This window comes from Saccopteryx leptura, chromosome 7 (assembly GCF_036850995.1).
Source record: "Saccopteryx leptura isolate mSacLep1 chromosome 7, mSacLep1_pri_phased_curated, whole genome shotgun sequence".
NCBI classification, from domain to species: Eukaryota; Metazoa; Chordata; class Mammalia; order Chiroptera; family Emballonuridae; genus Saccopteryx; species Saccopteryx leptura.
The window spans coordinates 114,237,885-114,258,903 of record NC_089509.1 but is presented as its reverse complement, the minus strand read 5'-3'; the positions used below and the strand labels follow the sequence as shown (position 1 = coordinate 114,258,903).

General features: G+C 42.7%; 1 protein-coding gene and 1 pseudogene across 1 annotated transcript in view; one reads left to right on the top strand and one right to left on the bottom strand.

The window, feature by feature from the left end:
• The window catches only part of PDE6D (phosphodiesterase 6D), a 49,163-nt gene extending 29,847 nt beyond the window's left edge, over positions 1-19,316 (top strand). Inside the window, exons 2-5 of the mRNA XM_066345159.1 lie at positions 14,822-14,910; positions 15,955-16,080; positions 16,797-16,902; positions 18,732-19,316. Coding sequence (XP_066201256.1) covers positions 14,822-14,910; positions 15,955-16,080; positions 16,797-16,902; positions 18,732-18,813 — 403 coding nt within the window. The 3' untranslated portion in view covers positions 18,814-19,316. The remainder of the gene's footprint in view (positions 1-14,821; positions 14,911-15,954; positions 16,081-16,796; positions 16,903-18,731) is intronic.
• Positions 11,048-13,605, bottom strand: LOC136378701 (grpE protein homolog 1, mitochondrial pseudogene; annotated as a pseudogene).
• Positions 19,317-21,019: the final 1,703 nt, after the last annotated feature.

The following is a 21,019-nucleotide window of genomic DNA, read 5'->3' as shown; positions in this document are numbered from 1 at the left end:
GGTGTTTTATGTTTTTAATTTAAGACAACCTGAGCCCTAGCCAGGTAGCTCAGAGTGTCACCACAACATGCCAAGGTTACAGGTTTGATCCCAAGTCAGGGCACATACAAGAATCAGCCAAAGAATGCATAAACAAGTGGAACAAAAAAATCAGTGTCTCGCCTGACCAGGCAGTGGCGCATGGATAGTACATTGACTTGAGATGCTGAGGACCCAGGTTCGAAACCCTGAGGTCACCAGCTTGAGCGCGGGCTCATCCAGCTTGAACATGGGATCATAGAAATATGACCCCATGGTCACTGGCTTGAACCCAAGGTCACTGGCTCAGCTGGAGCCCCCCAGTCAAGGCACAAATGAGAAAGCAATAAATGAACAACTAAAAGTGCTGCAACTATGAGTTGATGCTTCTCATCTCTCCCTGTCTGTCTGCCCCTCTCTCTCTTTCTCTCTTGAAAAAAAAAATTGATGTCTTTCTCTTTTTCTCTCTCTCTCTCTCTAACAATTAAAAAAAAAGATTTTTAGGCCCTGGCCAGTTGGCTCAATGGTAGAGTGTCGGCCAGTCATGTGGATGACCCAGGTTTGATTCCCAGTCAAGACACACAGGAGTAGCGTCCATCTGCATCTCCACCCTTCCCCCTCTCGCTTCTCTCTCTCTCTCTCTTCCCCTCCTGCAGCCAAGGCTCCATTGGAGCAAGTTGGCCTGAGTGCTGAGGTTGGCTCCATGGCCTCCACCTCAGGAGCTAAGAAGAGCTCGGTTGCTGAGCAATGGCCCCAGATGGGCAGAGCATCATCCTCTGTGGGCTTGCTGTGTGGAGCCAGGTTGGGGCAAATGCAGGATTCTGTCTCTCTGCCTCCCCTCCTCTCACTGAATTAAAAAAAAAAGTTTTAATTTAAAACAATTAAACTAGACTAGCCTCTTTTGATCTCTGTTCTCAACTGTAGTGTTCCTCTCCTGCTTAAACCGTTCAGAGTCTGAACTTTTTTATGGAATTATATATATGCTTTAGTCTTTTTATGATTTCTCCTTTTGCTTTTCTGCTTAGAGAGGCCTCCCTCATCCTTAGGTTTTGTAAATATTCACTTATATTTATATTCTACCTCGTGAGGCCAATTAGAGTATATTATAGTAAGCAATGTGAGATAATTAACTATTTTTCTTCACTGATTTGGAATTTAGCATATATTAAAGTCTAGTATGTGCTGGGGGTCACAACTGGGTTTGCTAGTATATCAATCTGCCCATTTTTGTGCTAGTACCACATTAATTACTGTAACCTGAAGTGTGCTATAGTGTATTTCTTACCTCTGCTACCTACATGTTCTACATTAACTTTTCTTTTCCATTTCATCCTTGAGGTTCTTGAAGGGCCTCCTACTTAGCATCCTCCTTCACCAGGCTGTTACCAACTCTTTGCCTCTCCTCTCTAAAGGAAAATCAATTTTCTCTCTTAAGTTCCTTAATTTTTATAAATAACTTATTTTTCTAATTATTCTGGTTCAAAACCACCACCGCTGTTTATAACTCAGCAGCTCTCTCCACAGCTATTAACTCTTCTGCATCTTCTTCTTACCTTGACACCTATTATTCTCAGGGTGGGACAGGAAAGGACAAGAAGCCTCTTCCTGGTCTCTCTCTGTCTTATTTCCCTATTGAAATTTTTGTTATATTCCTAGAATATTGTTTACTCTGATACTGCTAAGGAAAAAAACCCAAGTGATAAGGTTAAACATAAGTAAAGCCACAATGGGATATTGAAGGCCATAAAGAAAAACAGAGCCTCACAGTCGTCAGTGTTGTCTCAGAAATTAGTAGTGTATATGTGTACATATGAGTGTCTTTATCTATTTTTTTATCTTTAAGATTCATTTTGAAATAATTTTAGCTCATAAGAAGTTGTAAAATGGTACAGTGAGTTCCCATATATTCTTTATCCAGCATCCCTCAATGATAACATCTTACATAGCCATAATATATTATCAAAATCGGAAATGATGCCTGACCTGTGGTGGCGCAGTGGATAAGGCATCAACCCAGAATGCTGAGGTTGCAGGTTCAGAGCCTCAGGCTCGCCTGGTTAAGGCACATACGAGAAGTAACTGTGAGTCGATGCTTCCTGCTCTACCACCTCCACCCCTGCTCCTGCCTTTCTCTCTCTCTCTCTCTCTCTCAAATTAATCAATAAAAAATAAAATCGGAAATGGACATTGGTACAATACCATTAACTACATACTCTCTTTACCTAGATAACATATGTTCTAGAATTACCCTGACAGTTCATTGAGTGAGTAACAAAAATGCAAAACAGCCATGTAACCAACCAGCTGCTTTTCAGCTATTTTATTTACGGTTAGACTCAGTCAGTGTGTATTAAAAGATGTTGAGCAAAGACCAAAAGTAGCAAGGGACCTAGTGAACTTTCTTGTCAAAGCCAACTGTACAAAATTTCCTTTTGGTCCTTCTGACATATTTCTGTGTTCCCCAGGTAGCCAGCTGAAAGTTTCATGGAATAGCAGATTACTCGTTCTGTTTGGTATGTTCTGTCTCCAGTTTTACCCTGTTTCCAGGGGAGGAGCCAGGAGTCAAGTTAGGCAGGGGAGGGAATCCATAGCCTCTGCTGTTGTTACAAGTCAGAAGCAAACCCTGTTGCCCTCCCCTGTGGCTTCTGTCTGAGACAAAGGAAAATAATGTGACAGGAGCAAATTGACAACAGCCATTTCTGCCAGCAGTTACTAATATGGCATAGAATTTCAGGTTCTCTTGGTCAAACAAAGTTAGTGCTGCCTTAGAAGTTGTTTCCCATAGATAGTTTGATCTTAGCCCTTGGTTGAGGCAATTTTGAAAGGGTATACTTAATATAAGGTGCCATTGATATGACAGTGATGCACTTTAGGGTCTTTGACTTTAAAAAAAGAAAAAAGGTAACTTTATGAAGTTAGCAAAGGTTTGTTGTTGTTTTTTAAGAGAGAGGTCTTGTGCGTTAGGAAAGGCTATATGATAGTGGTGTGCCAAATTAAGTTAGGGCATTCAGTATCTGAAACATGTCTAAATGAAGTATACTCTTTAGAAGTTTTCCTCTAACATGACTGGAATTCTTTCCTATCATAATGAAAACTTACCATGGCTATGCCCTGCCTTAAGAAATCACAGCAACAGAAATTCACTTACAAGTCTCAAATTAGAACTTTAAATGTCACTACAAATACTGATTGACTTATGACCTATGCAACTTACGACTACTCGACTTTACGACCACAATCGCTAGCCACAACTGCTCCATGTCTGGCAGCGCTAGCATTGCCCAGCTGGGCGTATAACAGTGCGGACCAGCTTCCGGCAGCACTACCATCTCCGCGTGCACCATTTCAACTGTTATCCCAGGCTCAGTACAGCAATTTGTGTTTTGTGTCTTGGATATTTTTCATCAAACCCCTCCCAAGATGTCTACCAAGAGGAAATTGTCTTTGCAAATATTAAACCAGTTGTACTGTTAATGCAATGTTGTACTTAAACCTGACGAATGTAAAAATAAGAAACAAAATGGTGTAGAGATGATACAAATGGCATAAAATGAACAAAGAAAATTATGATATATAACAATAATGAAAGAAAATTATGATAAAATATGACTTAAAGATTTTTATAACATCATTTCACAGTACTGTACATATAACCTACTCAACTTACAACTAAATCATGTAACAACCGGTCTGTTGGAACCAATCGTGGTCGTAAATCAAGCACTAGCTGTATTACACAAAAGTTACTCCTTTTATAAAATAAGTTTTTTATTACCCTTTTTTTGAGAGAGAGAGAGAGAGAGAGGAATAGTTTTATGCTCACTGACTGCTTCTCGTACATGCCCTGGCCAGGCTGGAACTGGCACCCATGGGTCAGGCCGGCACCCTCAGGATCCAGCCGGGACCCTGGCACTCCAGGACAATGCTCTAGCCACCGTACCACTAGCCAGGGCTCCTTTGGTTCCTTTAAAACAGTAAATTCTTACAGAGTTTTGTAAATCATTTAATTAAAAACGATCTTTATTTTCACATGACTTTTAAATTGCTAAAATTAAATTCACCTACATAATAAAGCATTACCACATGCCAGGAACTCACAACCAAAGATTTCCCTGCTTTTGCTCTCAACTTTATGAGAGGAAACACCTCTGTCCTCAGGAAACGTGTCATCAAATTAGGTGCCAGTAACTGGTATACAAAATGCCTGCTACAAGCACCCTAAGAGTTCAGAAGAAAGGGATGTGTTATGGGGATCGGTACTAGAAAATCAGACAGAGGAAGAAAACAAGAAATAGGCAGTTGGAGAGAGACCATTTGGCAAGTGGAAGCTGATTTTTAAATGTTGATTAGTGAGGTAGGATTATAGTGTCTCTTTTAGCCAGGAGGTACAAATATGTGGCCTGGTAGTTCTGCCACTGTGTTTAAAGAAGGTACATGCCTCTGCCTTTAGTGAAATAAACCCTGCAAGGCCAAAGCTGGCATGGCAGAAGCTGCCGCAAAGGTTAATCTAATCAATTTCAACAGGCCTTACTGGTGTCCTCTCCTGCAGGAAGTTACTGTATGTTACAGTAATGACAAACCCAAGATCGAATCATCACTAGAGAAAAGCTTCCAATAAGAGAAATTCAAGTGACCTAGGGTATGAAAAATTAGACCTGCCCTTTGATTAATAATTAAGAAGTAATTTTTATCAAAGTTATTTAGGCTTTTATTTTAAGTAATATACAGATTTAAATTTTTTTTCAAACAATATAAAAGGTTATACAGTGAAAATTATGTCTCCCCTGTCAAATTTTTTTTAGTTGAATAACTGAACTATGCCTGACCAGGCAGTGGCACGGTGGATAGAGCACTGGCCTGTGATGCTGAGGACCCAGGGTCACCAGCTTGAGCACAGGCTCATCTGGCTTGAGCCCAAAGTCACTGGCTTGAGCAAAGGGTCACTGGCTCAGCTGGAGCCCCCTGGTCAAGACACACATAAGAAGCAATCAATGAACAACTAAAGTGATGCAACTACAAGTTGATGCTTCTCATCTCTCTCCTCCTGTTTCTCTCGCTCTCGCTAAAATAAAACAAAAATGTTCATCTTTTTTGCCACCAATTTAAAATGTCCCTATTAACATATACTAAATTCCCTATGATTTTTTTTTTTTAAGATTTTACTTATTGCCTGACCAGGCGATGGCACAGTGGGTAGAGCTTCAGACTGGGACGCAGAGGACCCAGGTTCGAAACCCCGCGGTCACTAGCTTGAGCCCAAGGTTGCTGGCTTGAGCAAAGGGTCACTCGCTCTGTTGTAGCCCCCCAGTCAAGGCACATATGAGAAAGCAAGCAATGAACAACTAAGAAGCTGCAACAAAGAATTGATGCTTCTCATCTCTCTCCCTTCCTGTCTGTCCTCTCTCTCTCTCTCTCTCTCTCTCTCTCTCTCTTTCTCTGTCTCTGCCACAAAAATAAATAAATAAATAAAAGATTTATTGCCTTTAAAAAGAGAAAGGGGGGGAGGAGCGGGAAGCACCAACTTGTAGTTCCTTCTAGTATGTGCCTTGACCCAGCATGTCTGGGGTTTCTTTTTTTCTTTTTATTTGAGAGGAAGGGAGGCAGACAGACTCTCGAATGCATCCCTACCAGGATCCACCCAGAAAGCTCACTAGGGGGTGATGCTCTGCCCATCTGGGGCTTTGCTTTATTGCTCAGCAACCAAACTTCTTAGCACCTGAAGTGGAGACCGTGGAGCCATCCATCCTCAGCGCCTGGGGCCAACTTGCTCCAATCGAGCTATGGCTGCAGGAGAGGGAGAGAGAGAGAGAGAGAGAGAGAGAGAGAGAGAAAAGCGAGACAAGGAGTGGTAGAGAAGCAGATGGGTGTTTCTCCTGTGTGCCCTGACTGGGAATCAAACCCAGAACATCCGCACACACCAGGCCAACACTCTACCACTGAGCCAACCAAGTTCAAATCCTTAGATGATTCTAATTTATTCATTTTTTTAGAGCGAGAGGAGGGAGAGAAACGGGGAGGACCAGGAAGCATCAATTCCCATATCTGCTTTGACCAGGCAAGCCCAAGGTTTTGAACCAGCGACCTCAGCATTCTAGGTCGACTCTTTATCCCCTGCGCCACCACAGGTCAGGCTATGTCTGGAGTTTCAAACTAGCAACCTCAGTGTTCTAGGTGGATGTTTTATCCACTCCACTGTGCCACCACAGGTCAGGCTGATTTTGTTTTCTAGGTGAACTTTCTATTCTCTTCCATTGATCTGTCTCATCATATTCTGTACTATATATTATTTTAATTACTATATCTATGTAAGTTTTAATATCTGGGGGGGTATATTTGTTTATTGTTTTTTGTTACTTTTTTCAGAATTTTCCTGGTGATTCTCATACTTTCCATATGAACCTTAGATTCAATTTATCAGGGTGTTTTTCTTTTAATTTTTTATTATTCATTTTACAGAGGAGAGGGAGAGACAGAGAGAGAGAGAGAGAGGAGAGACAGAGAGAGAGAAGGGGGGGAGCAGCTAGAAGCATCAACTCCTATATGTGCCTTGACTAGGCAAGCCTAGGGTTCCGAACCGGCGACCTCAGCATTTCCAGGTTGACGCTTTATCCACTGTGCCACCACAGGTCAGGCAATTTATCAGGTTTTCAAGAAATCCTATAGTAACACTTATTTGGATTGCATTAAATTTACATTTTTTTTTTACAATTTTACATTGCATTAATTTATGAAGTATTACATCTTTATGACATTAACTCTTTTCTATACAAAATTAGAGTATACCTTTCCATTTATTTAAGATTTTTTTGTGTCCTTCAGTAGCAAAGTTTTTCTGCTAGAGCTTACAACTTATATGATACATTTATTCCTAACTATTTAACATTTTGTTGCTTTTTCAAATGAGATTTTTATTTCACTACATTTTCTGATCTTTGCTAATTTACATATATACATTTTTAATATTAATTTTGAGCATATGAATCTTGTTTATTATTTAAAGTAGGTTTTCACTGGATTCACTTGGGTTTTCCAGATACATAATCATGTCACTTGCAAATAATAATTTTTTTTTTTTTTTTTTTTTTGTATTTTTCTGAAGCTGGAAACGGGGAGAGACAGTCAGACAGACTCCCGCATGCGCCCTACCGGGATCCACCCAGCACACCCACCAGGGGCAACGCTCTGCCCACCAGGGGGCGATGCTCTGCCCCTCTGGGGCGTCGCTCTGTTGCGACCAGAGCCACTCTAGCGCCTGGGGCAGAGGCCAAGGAGCCATCCCCAGCACCCGGGCCATCTTTGCTCCAATGGAGCCTCGGCTGCAGGAGGGGAAGAGAGAGACAGAGAGGAAGGAGAGGGGGAGGGGTGGAGAAGCAGATGGGCGCTTCTCCTGTGTGCCCTGGCCGGGAATCGAACCCGGGACCTCTGCACGCCAGGCCAACGCTCTACCACTAAGCCAACCAGCCAGGGCCACAAATAATAATTTTTTTCCAATTATTGTCTCATTTCTTTTAAAAATTTTTATTAATTAATTGATTGATTTTAAAGAGAGAGAGGAAGGGGGAGAGGGGAACATTGATCTGTTGTTTCACCCATTTATGCATTTGTTGGTTGATTCTTGTATGTGCCATTACTGGGAACCAAAATCATAACCTTGGCATATCAGGACAATGCTCTAACCAACTGAGCTACCTGGCCAGGGCATATTTCTTATTTCTTTCTCTTATAATTATATTGCCAAGTACTCCAGAATAATGTGTTCTCTGTTCCTTCTGACTTTAAAGGGAATGCTTCTCGTGTTTGTGTTTCTGGTAAGTATGAATCATGGCTTACTTCAAACATAGCACTTTTATTTCTCCTTGCTCAACATTTCTTGGCTCATTTTCTTCCCTGAATACAAAATGTTTCTTTTAATCCATTGCTAAAAATTTATATTCCTCTTCCATCACCTAATATTCTCCTTCAACTCTATACCATCCAATAACAATAAAACTCAGGATATAAAAGAATGTGCAAACTAAGAAAGATACAAACTGCTAATGGTTGAAAGGATTAAAAGCTATATTTTACCTGTGACCACTTTCATGAGTCCTATGACCGAAATCAGAGTTGCCATTGGTTTGAGCAGTTGGGTGTTTGTGGAAGTGCTTAAGACTTGGTTTTTCTGGGCCTTTTTACAAATAAGTTGTTTTTCATTTCATTAAGAGAAAAACATGGATGGTGATTTTAAAATTTGTAATAGAAGTATGAGTGAACTTGAACCTTTGGAAGAAAGGATAAGAAAGATGATGGCAGATCAGGAAGCATAAGGTGGTGGTTTTATTGTTGCTTTATTCCTTGTCATGGGAAAAGAGACACCAGGGCATAGGGGGAGAAGCTTGAGCTTCACAGTCTGACCATCATTCCAAATCAGGGGTAGTCAACCTTTTTATACCTACCGCCCACTCTTGTATCTCTGTGAGTAGTAAAATTTTCTAACCGCCCACCGGTTCCACAGTAATGGTGATTTATAAAGTAGGGAAGTAACTTTACTTTATAAAATTTATAAAGTAGAGTTACAGCAAGTTAAAGCATATAATAATAATTACTTACCAAGTACTTTATGTCAGATTTTTGCTAAGTTTGGCAGAATAAATCTTTATAAAACAACTTACTATAGTTAAATCTATCTTTTTATTTATACTTTGGTTGCTCCGCTACGCCCACCATGAAAGCTGGAACACCCACTAGTGGGCGGTAGGGACCAGGTTGACTACCACTGCTCCAAATCCTGGGCTGTCAGTTCTGAACTGCGTAACTTTTTAGGGCACTTAACAGCTCTGCATTATACCTTTTCTCTTAGTATCATCACACAATGAGAAACTCAGCCAATTTTTGGAACAAGTTTTGCACCACAGTTTTTGTGGCATTATATAAAAAAGACAAAGGTATTTCCTTTCAGTGATGGAAGATTAGTTACACTTGATGTATTTTAGAGAGATTTTCTTGGGGTGATAAGTTTGGCTGAAACTAGAGCCAGCCTCAGCCAATGAAAATTACTGTGTCTTTGTTGTTCCCACTTTCTTCCGGCACAGTTGTCTCCACAGTGGCCCTCTAAGGTAAAGAAAGGTTTCTTCCTATCTCATTGTATCAGCTGGTCTGGTGTGGCCTTGCGGTGATCGTAGCACTTGATTGGATCTCCAAAAGACACTCTTGATTTTGCTGGCTCTTCTAGCAAGAGACTTCAAACAAGTGAATTCACTGTGCCTAGATGAAAATGGGGTATAGAAAGGGGTATGAAGCAGAAGACTGGAGAGATGTTTGTACCACAATGTAAAGAACTTTAAGTACTAAGCTGAGAAGGTAGGAAATTTTCTCTGAACAGTGAAAAAATCTTTTGAAGATTTTTGAAGTGATATGATCTAGCTTCTATGTTAGGAATATAGTTCTAGACACAATGTATTAGAGTGTAAAGATTAGACAAGTGATACTTCAACTTTATTGCACATAGGAATTGCCTTTCAAAATGAGCATTCCTGTGTCACTGGAGCTGTTCTGATTAAGTAGGTCTGAGATGAGGCCTTAGACACAACATTTTTAACAAGATCATCAAACCACACTTTGCAAAACAATGGACTAGAGATTGAAGGAGAGAAATCACTTGAGAGACTATTGTATGAACAATGTAAAAGAGAAAGTACCTTAAGAGAGATAGCTTAACAGCACGTGACAGTAGGAGAGAAAAGAAATCATTGTCTTCTAGTGATTTTCTTAGGAGACAGGCAGATCTGGATTCAGAGACCATTGTAGACTGGTCCCAAGAGTCTCTGAGGAGGTGCCACAAGCCAGGGCCTGAGGGGATGAAGAGTCATGGGCCAGAGCACTTGGGCCAGCATCTCAGGCAGAAGAGACTCTAGTGTGTTGGAGAAAGAGAAAGGAGTCTATTGTGGCTAAAGCATTGTGACTGAGGGGCCCTGTGAACTGTGAAAGGAACTCAGTTTTCCCCCTGAAGACCTTTTATTCATTTAAAATACTTTGGCCCTGGCCGGTTGGCTCAGCGGTAGAGCGTCGGCCTAGCGTGCGGAGGACCCGGGTTCGATTCCCGACCAGGGCACACAGGAGAAGCGCCCATTTGCTTCTCCACCCCTCCGCCGCGCCTTCCTCTCTGTCTCTCTCTTCCCCTCCCGCAGCCAAGGCTCCATTGGAGCAAAGATGGCCCGGGCGCTGGGGATGGCTCTGTGGCCTCTGCCCCAGGCGCTAGAGTGGCTCTGGTCGCAACATGGCGACACCCAGGATGGGCAGAGCGTCGCCCCATGGTGGGCGTGCCGGGTGGATCCCGGTCGGGCGCATGCGGGAGTCTGTCTGACTGTCTCTCCCTGTTTCCAGCTTCAGAAAAATGCAAAAAAAAAAAAAAATTTAAAAAAAATAAAATAAATAAAATAAAATACTTTGATGTCACCAGACTTTGAGCAGATATAGTGTTATTTCTGATACTCTAGGTTCCAGTGCTTTGCTTTTTTTTAAGTGAAAGGAGGGGAGATAGACTTTTGCATGTGCCCAGGCGGGATCCACCTGGCAACCCCCACCTGAGGCCAATGCTTGAATCAACCAAGCTATCCTCAGTGCCCAAGTCTGATGCTCAAACCAATTGAGCCACTGGCTGAGAGGGGAAGAAAGAGAGAGAAGGAGGAGAGGGAGGGAAAGAGAAGCAGATGGTTTCTTCTCATGTGTGTCTTGACTGGGGATCAAACCCAGGATGTCCACATGCCAGGCCAACGCTCAATCCGCTGAGCCAACTGCCAGGGCCCCATCAGCCTGTCCTGTTCTGTAAGCATGTGAACTATTAAACATATATTATTGAAAATCAACTAACAGGCCCTAAATTATAAAGTACAGTACAATTGGCCTAATTTTCTGTTTACCTACTAGTTACTAAAGCTTTCCAACAAGGTTTGGGGAAAGGTCAACAGTATTCATAGATGAGACAAAATGAACCAGTCTTTTAATAGTTACAGCAGTGATTACCAAAAACCCACTCAACCCCTGAAGGTGGCTAAGCTTCCTTCACCACCCGGACTAGGGTGGTGGCAAGATGTGCCTGTGCAGCTGGTAGCCCACTTTGTTAACTAGCGGCATGGTGCTTGTAAGGGTCAAATGTGGCTCCCACAGGGTCCAGCCTAAATAAGCCATGCTTTCTGAACACCGGAATCTGGACTTCAGTCATTATGAGCCCCTCGCATAAGATCTTCAGGTGAAGGTTATCATCTGTAATCTCATCTTGGGAACACACTGTGTTGCCTTCTCCAAAATGTCTGCAACTTCTAACAAGTCCTTGCAGAAGCCCTGAATGCCATATAATTTTGCCTCGTCCACCAGTTTTTGGGTCCTATGCTGCAAGTTCTCAGATCTGCCGAAGCTTGCTTATATTTTTCCATAGTCTCCTTCAGCTGCTCTTCTAACTTGGCCTTCTCCTCAGTGAGTCTCCTCTATAGAGGGAGTATCTGTCTTCTGTTCATTTTGACCCATGTCCTCTTCCAAGTCTGGCCAGTGTCTTGTTTTATGGCTGTGCGCAACAGCCGAGGAGAGGGCCTCAGACTCCGGAAGAGGCGGAGGTAGAGAAGGAAGTTCAGCCAAGTGGGGAAAAGCGTGAACCGCTGACCTGAGCCTTGGTTCCCCAAAACTTTTGGGGCAAAGCAGGGATTGACACCTAGTTTACAGTTTGAAGAAATCACTTCCTTCTGTGAGGAGAATAGCTTGGAGGAGGAAGCAAGACAGAAATAAGGAAAAACCATCAGGAGGCTGACAGATAATAAAGAATTAATAATAGCTAGCATACTATTTACTCAATACCCAGACACTATTCTTTTTTTTTTAATTATTCATTTTTAGAGAGTGAGGAGAGAAAAAGAGAAAGAGAGGAGAAGGGAGGGGAGGAACAGGAAGCATCAATTCCCATATGTGCCTGGAACAGGCAAGCCCAGGGTTTCAAACCGGCAACGTCAGTGTTCCAGGTTGACGCTTTACCCACTGTCAGGCACTATTCTAAACACTTACATGAACCAGCTTATTTAAGTGTGCTCTCCAGTTAGCACACTCTTTCATTCTTATAGTACCACAGTTTGGATGATAAATTACAGGAAACTGTGAATCAGCCAGTTAACACTTGCCGAGGGGCTTAACAGTTGTGCACAGCTTTCCTCCTCTACCCATCAATTCCAAACCATTCTATGAAAGCCAGTAAGCAAGACAAGTCGTATAATCCAGTGTTAACGTAGGAAACACTGGACTTGTATCTCTAAACTTCCTGAGCTCTTCTATTTGGTTCCCTGTTGTCCAGGCTCTGCCTCTTTGTTCTCTTTGTCTTTTTTTCTGAGTATCTTTTTTGTCTTTCACTCCCTCCCTAGTCTCTCTCTCTCTCTCTCTCTCTCTCTCTGTTGTGTGTTCTCTGTTCCTTTTCTGTTTTCCATCTTTGCCTTCCCTGTTGCCTCTCTCTACTCTCTTCCCTTCCCCTAATCTCCCTCATTCTTCCCTCCTCCATGCCTTCTCTACCTCAGATCTGTCCCCAGCTCTTGCCCTGGACTGAACCTAAATCATACCAGATCACACCCATTCTTTAAAACAAGGGGACTTACATAATCTTCCACAGTGAGCCAACTGTCTCTCATTCTTCCATAATGTTTATCTTCATTTACTTTCTTTATTGATCTTTCCTAAAGATTGACACTTTACAAACTCTTGATTTTGCTCTGAAGTTTATTGTTTCAGCTCTGAAACTTACTTTTAACATAGCCTTACTTTTACATATGAGTGCTTTTTTGCCTGGTTGCAAATAAGAAGCTACCGAGGACAGCTCTCCTCTGAGATGAGGCTTCCTATAGTAAAGGAGCATTCCTTTCTGCTGCTTCTCTGCCTAAATCACGAGGGAGGGGTGAGCTTTTTTTTTATTATTTTTAGAAATAACAAAAATTTATTCTGGAGCCTTAGAGTTTGGAGACATAATTAGGCAAAATCCCAGAAGTGTTCTGAAGAAGAAAGTTACAAGTTCTTAAATCCTTGAGATTAGTCAATTCTGCATTTTCAGTTGGTGCAGGATGCGTATCAGTTGGCTGTCAGGCAGTGTGGCTGATGGATGCCAGGTAGTCTGGTCATGTAAGACCTGGCTGACCCAGAGGTGGCATTTATAAATAACCCTCCCGCCCCCCTCCTTAAAGCCTGTCCACCTAATCCTCTCCACTCTCAAGATTGGAAGTGACTTGACCTTTGAGTCTTAAAACTCAGGCCTTTTTTCTCTGAAAAATCTGATTGGCGCCTGGCCCGTAGTGGCACAGTGGATAGAGTGTCAACCTGGAATGCTGAGGTCGCCAGTTCGAAACCCTGGGCTTGCCTGGTCAAGGCATATACAACATATAATCAGTGAAAACTAAAGTAAAGCAACTATGAGTTGTTACTTCTCATTCCTCCCCACCCCTATCCACTCTCTGTAAAATCAATAAATAAAATCTTTTTAAAAAATGAAAGAAAGAAAATTCTGATTAGCAAAAGGCTGTTAAAGCAAAGATGTTTTAGCCAGATGATGGCCAGCCATCAAAGCTTACCTTTCATTTCCAACATTTTTAGCTAAATGTGTTTCCTTTTTAGAAGACCAGCTCTTCTTATTTTAAGATATCTACATCAATAATTTTTTTTTTACTCATAGACTATTATGGACTTGTACTTTTATGATTTGTAAAGCAGTTCCCAAATGGCTGCGTCTCTATCATGAACTAAGGGCCTTCCTTTTCACCCAGAACGTTATAGAACTTGGAGGGGCTCCAAGTAGCCTCTGTCTCATCGTCATTGGCTGGAGCTCTGTTTTTATTTCTCTAATTCTAATTAGAGTTATTTATGGAGGCTTTTTTTTTTTTTTTTTTTTGCTGACCTGGGCCCATGGCAGTTATGCTTTTCTAGCCTCTGTTAGGTCTGATCCAGTGGTTGCTTTGTGAGGGGAGCTCCTTCTCCAAAGGCTTTTATTGCAGTAGTTTTGCTAAAATGCCCCACTTGAATGTGAGCCTAGAACTTTAGAAGTGATTTTAGTTTTGTTGTTAGGAAAGTCTGATGGCTGTATTGGTATATCAGAGGCGTCTATAGAGAAAGAATGAAAAGCATATACACAGGAGGTCGAGTGAGTATTGTGTCTTCTGAAAACCTTGGGCTTAAATATCTAAGGCCATTCTGTTTGGATCTGATTCAGAGTAGAGCTGCTAGAGCAGTAGTACCTATTGTTTTATTTCCCCAATTGAAGGAGCTTTCTCTTGACACGAAGACCCTAGAATGGGTAAGCCTATTTGTAGTAATTAGAAGTGTAAGACATAGGAACCTGCCCAGTTAGCTCAATCAGTAAAAGCGTCATCCCGAAGTGACAAAGTTGCAGGTTTGATCCTCAGTCAGGGCACACACGGGAAGCAGCCAATGAGTGCAGGACTGAGTGGGAAAACAAATCAATGTTTCCCTTCCCCCTCCCCTCTCTCCCTTTCTCTCTCAGTTTCCCTGAAAATAAAAAAGAAATTAAGCCCGGCTGGATGGCTTAGTTGATTGGAACATCATCCCAGAGCATAGAAGTTGCCAGTTCGATTCCCTGGCATACAGGAGCAGTTCCATTCCTGCCTCTCTCTCTCCCTGCCTTTCTCAAAAAGAAAAAAAAAATCTCTGGGTTTTATGCTTCTTCCTTTAGATATCTTGTGGACTCCCCTACACTTTCTTATTTGCTGGCGTGGCACTTAGCTATTAGGCCAAGGACAAAGTAGGAGTCACTTTCAGTGCCTTATTTTTCCTCAATATATTTGATCAGAAATTGGATGAACCTTCGGGATGCTGACACAGGGAAGATACTCTGGCAAGGCACAGAAGACCTGTCAGTCCCTGGAGTGGAGCATGAAGGTACTTTCCAACCCTTTGTCTGCACGGAGCTGTGATGACTGGGGACAGGGCCTGGCAATCAGGGAGTTAAGTCAATGCAGACCCAACAGGAGAGTGAGCCCTGGAGGCACGGCCTAGTTATCCACCTGTTATTGACATTTCTAGTTTCTTAAGTTTCAGTCTCCCACTTCCCAAAACCCACTTTGTGTTGAAATTTTAGCTTTAGAATATGCCCACATATATAAACTAAGACCTAAAGATTTTTTTCCAAAGTAAACTTTGCATTTTTATCTCTCTGAAATAAAAGAAAAACTAAGGGGTTAAAACCAATAGAACAGAGGCCCTGGCCAGTTGGCTCAGTGGTAGAGCATTGGTGCAGCATGTGGATGTCCTGGGTTTGATTCCCAGTCAGAGCACACAGGAGAAGCACCCATCTGCTTCTCCACCCCTCCTCTTCTTGCTTCTCTCCCTCTTTCTCTCTCTTCCCCTCCTACAGCCACAGCTCAATTGGAACAAATTGGCCCCAGGCGCTGAGGAGGGCTCCGTGGCCTCCACCTCAGACGCTAAGAAGAGCTCCATTGCTGAGTAACAGAGCAACCCCCCACATGGGTCAAGCATCGCCCCCTAATGGGCTTTCTGGGTGAATCCCAGTTAGGGTACATGTGGGGGTCTGTCTCTGCCTCACCTCCTCTCACTGAATAAAGATAGATAGATAGATAGATAGATAGATAGATAGATAGATAGATAGATAGATAGATAGATAGGCAGGCAAACATACAATAGAACAGAGTAGAAAGACAGTGCCTACCCAGCCCCTTTCCTGATGACAGTAGCTAGGTAAGGCCCTTAAATGCACTAAATCTGATATGCCTTGAAGATCTTTTAGTCAAATACACTTGACCAGTTGGGGACCTCTTTAATTAAAAAGTATAATTCTGTTACCAAGACATTCTCTGAAATTTAACATAGATAATGGGTCCTCTCAGTCAGCCTTCAGAAACCTGAAGCACTGTAGTCATGTGGTTTTCATTTAGAATGGCTTCAGTATTTCTTTTTCTTTACCAGCCCGTGTTCCCAAGAAAATTCTCAAGTGCAAGGCGGTATCTCGAGAATTGAACTTCTCTTCAGCAGAGCAAATGGAAAAATTCCGCCTGGAACAAAAAGTTTACTTCAAAGGGCAATGCCTAGAAGGTATCCTTCTGCTTTGTGACTGAAATCCAGGCTTAGGGTGACGGGGACAAAAGACAAGACCCAGTGAACTATAAAGCACTGCTTTGATAACATTCATTTTGCAGCACAGTTTGTGACAAGATTCCTACACCCTGCAAGATTGGGGACCCCCAGTGAGAGCAAACAGAAACACAGTTGGTACTACAAGGGGCTTTGAGCCCAACAAAAGGGTTTCTGATCCAGGGCCTGGGGCTGGTGCCTATCTTGGCACTGACATGGTATTGTAACATGGTCACAGGAAGCTGCTGACTAGGGCCTGGTACGGTGCTCTCCGCTGCGTCCCATACCGAGTGGACTGGCCAGGCCACTCCGCATTGAGTTTTCACCATGAAGAGTAAGAGTGCACATATGTGTTTTAGAGCTAAACTTCCAAGTGAAAGGCCTATTCTGTATTCTGTTTATAATATATATCCAGCCGACTTCTAAGAAAACTTTGTTTATACTCTACTCACCTAGTGGTCCTAGTTCTTTAGACCCCATAGCTTAGGGAACAGGCCTCTGGTGTAGTTCAGAGGACAACCTAAATGGTCCTTTTTGATGCCTCTACCCTGGGAGGTTTTTGATGTATTCATTGGTGGTTCCCAGGATAAAAGGAGGCTCGCTCTAAAGGAGGGGCACTAGGAGCCCTGAGACTCCATATGGGGTACCCGCTGACCCGCTTTTCCTTCTTCCCTCAGAATGGTTCTTCGAGTTTGGCTTTGTGATTCCTAACTCCACAAACACCTGGCAGTCCCTGATAGAGGCAGCACCCGAGTCCCAGATGATGCCAGCCAGCGTGCTAACGTGAGTGAGCAGGCCACAGGAATTGTGGAGTGTGTCTAGAGACAGGCATTACAGGCAGGTGGGACTCATGGTCCCGTTCCGCAGACAAGCATCCTACATGAAAATGAAGGTAAAAGAGTATCTAGGGGTATCCCGAGTTTACAGATTACTGACTTTTGTCGTATGAAAAAGACAATGCGACAAAATGAAATGGATAGAAAACTTTAGACCTACAGACTGTATTCCTGATTAACCCTGAGTAGCTGTATAAACTCAGACAGTCTACTTTATATCTCTGGGCCTTATTCTTCTCTTCTGTAGACATTGAATTTGTAATTCTTTCTCACAGAGGTGCAGTAAGAGCAAAGTGAGGTGACATGGAAGGAAACTGGCACGTAATATATATTTTTATTAAATCCATGCTAATTTCCTCCCTTTCCTGACTACCAAACTTCTGGTCCTCTGTGCTTTGTTTGAATGGCCTTTAGCAGAATCTGGCGAGTCTAATTCTGTTTTGGAGGATAATATTTAGTTACAGCTCTTCAGAGACTAGTTTACCATTTTTATAGCTGTGCTTCTTGTTCAAAGAATTAGTTTGTCTTTGTCCAAAAGCACTGTCAGTGACTGCCCACCCACTTTTCTCTGGGGAAAATATATTAGTTTTTCAAAGGTTTTAGTAATAGTTCCTAGTAATGAGCTATTCACACATATAATTGTGTAATGTTGGATCATCCCTCTAAACAGGTCCTTTATGAAAACCATGTTGAATTTGTAAATAGAAGATATTTATAAGTCTTTAGTAGATTTTGAATTATAATAGTAGGTTTTATATTCTATAAACGAGACCAGTCAGATCTTGAATTCCTTATTTACCTATTTTATAATTAATTACCAGCAAAAGTGTGTCTGGGAAAATATAATGTAGTATGTAAAAGGCATTTTTTTAGATTTCATTAACCTAAAGTTGACTTCTTGTCCAGACCTGATTTCTTTAAGATACAAAATCCAGTAAGTCTATGATAACATATTTAGGTTATTGAAGTCATATTTTACTTTTTAGAACCCAAAAACAGTATCTCTGTTCCCCTTAATTCGGTTCAAAAGTGGTTTGGTTTTGAAACACTGAGATGTCCACCAAGAAAAATGAAATTCTACTCTGCCTAACACAGATGTATCATTTGGGGTTCTTTGATGGCAAGCCATAGAAACTGACCCTGGCCAACATGACAGAGTTGGAAGGGCTGAGCTCTGGGCAGCTCAAGAGATGCAGGTGGCAGGAATCTGTGGATGGTCTCCTCAAGGAGCAGCCATAGGACAGGATCCTGCTTAGGAGAGAATCTGATTGGCCCAAATTTTGTCCTGTGCCCACCCCTTTGCCAGGTGAGGGAGAGGCCACTTGATTGACCCATGGACTGGACCTGGGTGGTTCCCTAAAAGAAGAGTAGAGTGCTGTTACCCAGAGTGAGGAGAAGAGATGGGGGGCAGGACAGTGCACAGTGGTGGTGTCAGGAAAGGTACCACCTTGTGGCCTGCAGGTTTCCATGTGTATCAGAAAGTCATTTCTAAGTTCCCCTGTGTGCAAAGCACTCTACTAAGGGCCTCAGTGTTCCAAAGATTAAGACATGCTCTCTCTTCTGATTTCTGAACTTGAGGAAGACAAACCTAGTCACATAAGTTAAATGTCATATTAGTCTTCTAACCCCATAAAGACACAGATTTTAATGTCCCCAAGCTGAGGTTCTAGATAGGTGTATGTCCATGGGCCCAGCAGACCCAGATTGAAACTACTTTGCGGAAATGAAATCTGTTGCCTAACACATCACTCTTTTGCCCTCTCTTCTTACTTATAGTGGGAATGTTATCATAGAGACAAAGTTTTTTGACGACGATCTTCTTGTAAGCACATCCAGAGTGAGACTTTTCTACGTTTGAGAGAAGAATGTATGTGCATTTCAAGAATTTGGGTTTTTGAGGGGAAGGAGAAAACTGTTTACTTTTCTCCTCCACATATTTGATTTTTGACACTTCCACCCAATTCCCTCTACAACAAAACCCACTTGCGGCCACCAGGGGACCAGTTCTGCATAGGTAACCAGATGGCTACTTTCCCTCAAGCTGCCATCTTCCACTGACCAGGCTAACTCCCCACCTCAAACCAGGGCAGAGGGCGTGCCTCGACTTTCCCAGGGTAAACGGGACACACGCAGCAGGAGCCGACGCTGCTCCTCTCACCTCCTGCCTCCTCCTTGGGTCCTGAGGGGACACACCTTCCTTTAGCCCCTGGCTTTGGAAAAATTCATGTTTTTGATCCATGTTTAGTCTTTTCCTACCGTTTCTATTTCATACATTCTCATACAGTTAACTTGTAAAATAGACTGTGATATTACTATGTAATGAATTGAAACCTATGAATTAAAATATTGCTGCAGTCTTTAGCATGGCACTGCTTTCTCTCTCCTATTTCTGGAGCATGACTCGGGCTTCATAGTGAGGAAAAAGATGTTTATCAGACTGTAGGGTCACAACTCAGTTTTATTCCAGAGATCGGCTGGCAGGTCTTGCGGTTCCCGAGGGCTTCAATTCCTGCTTCCATAACATGTATGAACTTAACACTTGTCTTTTAGACGTGATTCTAGTGGTTCTCCTTTTACAATGTACATGCATCCTTTCTTTGTTGGTTGTTATTGTTTTTAACTTTTCTATTCCTTTATAATATTAATTTGTTTAAGAGATTTCCAGAAAGGGTATGTTCTAAGTTGGTAGAGACTCATATTTCTAAGTAAGAGAATAAGTTATAGAATGAAGAAAAAACCTCCCTGACATTGACTGGAGAACACTGGGAAAGCACCTGGGATGGGATGGGATGGGATGCTGGGAGGCCTTACAAACCACGCAAGAGGAAGCCAGTGGGAGAGAAGTGATTATCTGCAGTGCTTTCAGGTCTAATGTAAGAGAGAATTTTTTAAAGGGTTCTTTTTTAGGAACTTATTCTGACCTACCAGTAGCCTTCACTGTCCTTTATAAAATACTAACAATGAAAAGATTTTTGAGCCTTGGCCAAGTAGAGCATTGTCCCAATATGCCATGGTTGTGGGTTTGATCCCCTGTCAGGGCACATAGAATAATCAACCAATGAATGCATAAATAAGTGGAACAAGGCCCTGGCCCATTGGCTCAGTGGTAGAATGTTGGCCTGGCATGTGGATGTTCTGGGTTTGATTTCCTGGTCAGAACACATAGGAGAAACGACTATCTGCTTCTCCACCCCACCTCTCCCCCTTCTCTTTCTCTCTTTCCTCCTCCCACAGCCATGGCTCTATTGGTTAGAACAGGTTGGCCCCAGGCATTGAGGATGGCTCCATGGCCTCACCTCAGGTGCTAAAATATTAAAATAGCTCAGTTGTTAAGCAACAGAGCAACAGCCCCAGATGAGCAGAGCATTGCCTCATAGGGGGCTTGCTGGAGTGGATTCCAGTCAGGATGCATGCGGGAGTCTGTCTCTCTGCCTCGCTTCCTCTCACTTAATAAAAAAATAAAATAAAATAAAAAGTAAGTGGAACAAGAAATCGATCTCTCAAATATATCAATAAATTTAAAAAGTTTTTTTTAGGCCCTGGCTGGTTGGCTCAATGGTAGAGCATCGGCCTGGCATGCAGGAGTCCCAGGTTTGATTCCCAGCCAGGGCACACAGGAGAAGCACCCATCTGCTTCTCCACCCCTTCCCCTCTCCTTCCTCTCTGTCTCTCTCTTCCCTTCCCACAGCCAAGGATCCATTGGAGCAAAGTTGGCCCAGGCACTGAGGATGGCTCCATGGCCTCTGCCTCAGGCGATAGAATGGCTCTGATTGCAACAGAGCAATGCCCCAGATGGGCAGAGCATCGCCCCCTGGTGGGTGTGCCGGGTGGATCCTGGTTGGGCGCATGCAGGAGTCTGTCTGACTGCCTCCCTGTTTCCAACTTCAGAAAAATACAAAAAAAAAGGTTTTTTTAAGTGTTTTGGTTCCCACAGTAGCAAGGCCAGAGGAGAGGAGAGTACACTGAGAGATGGGCCCTCTTTGGCGTAGCCCCTGCTCCCAATCCCTGCTCTCCTCTGTGCTGAGGGGCTGTTTGCTTCTGTGGAGGGGGAGAAACTGTACATT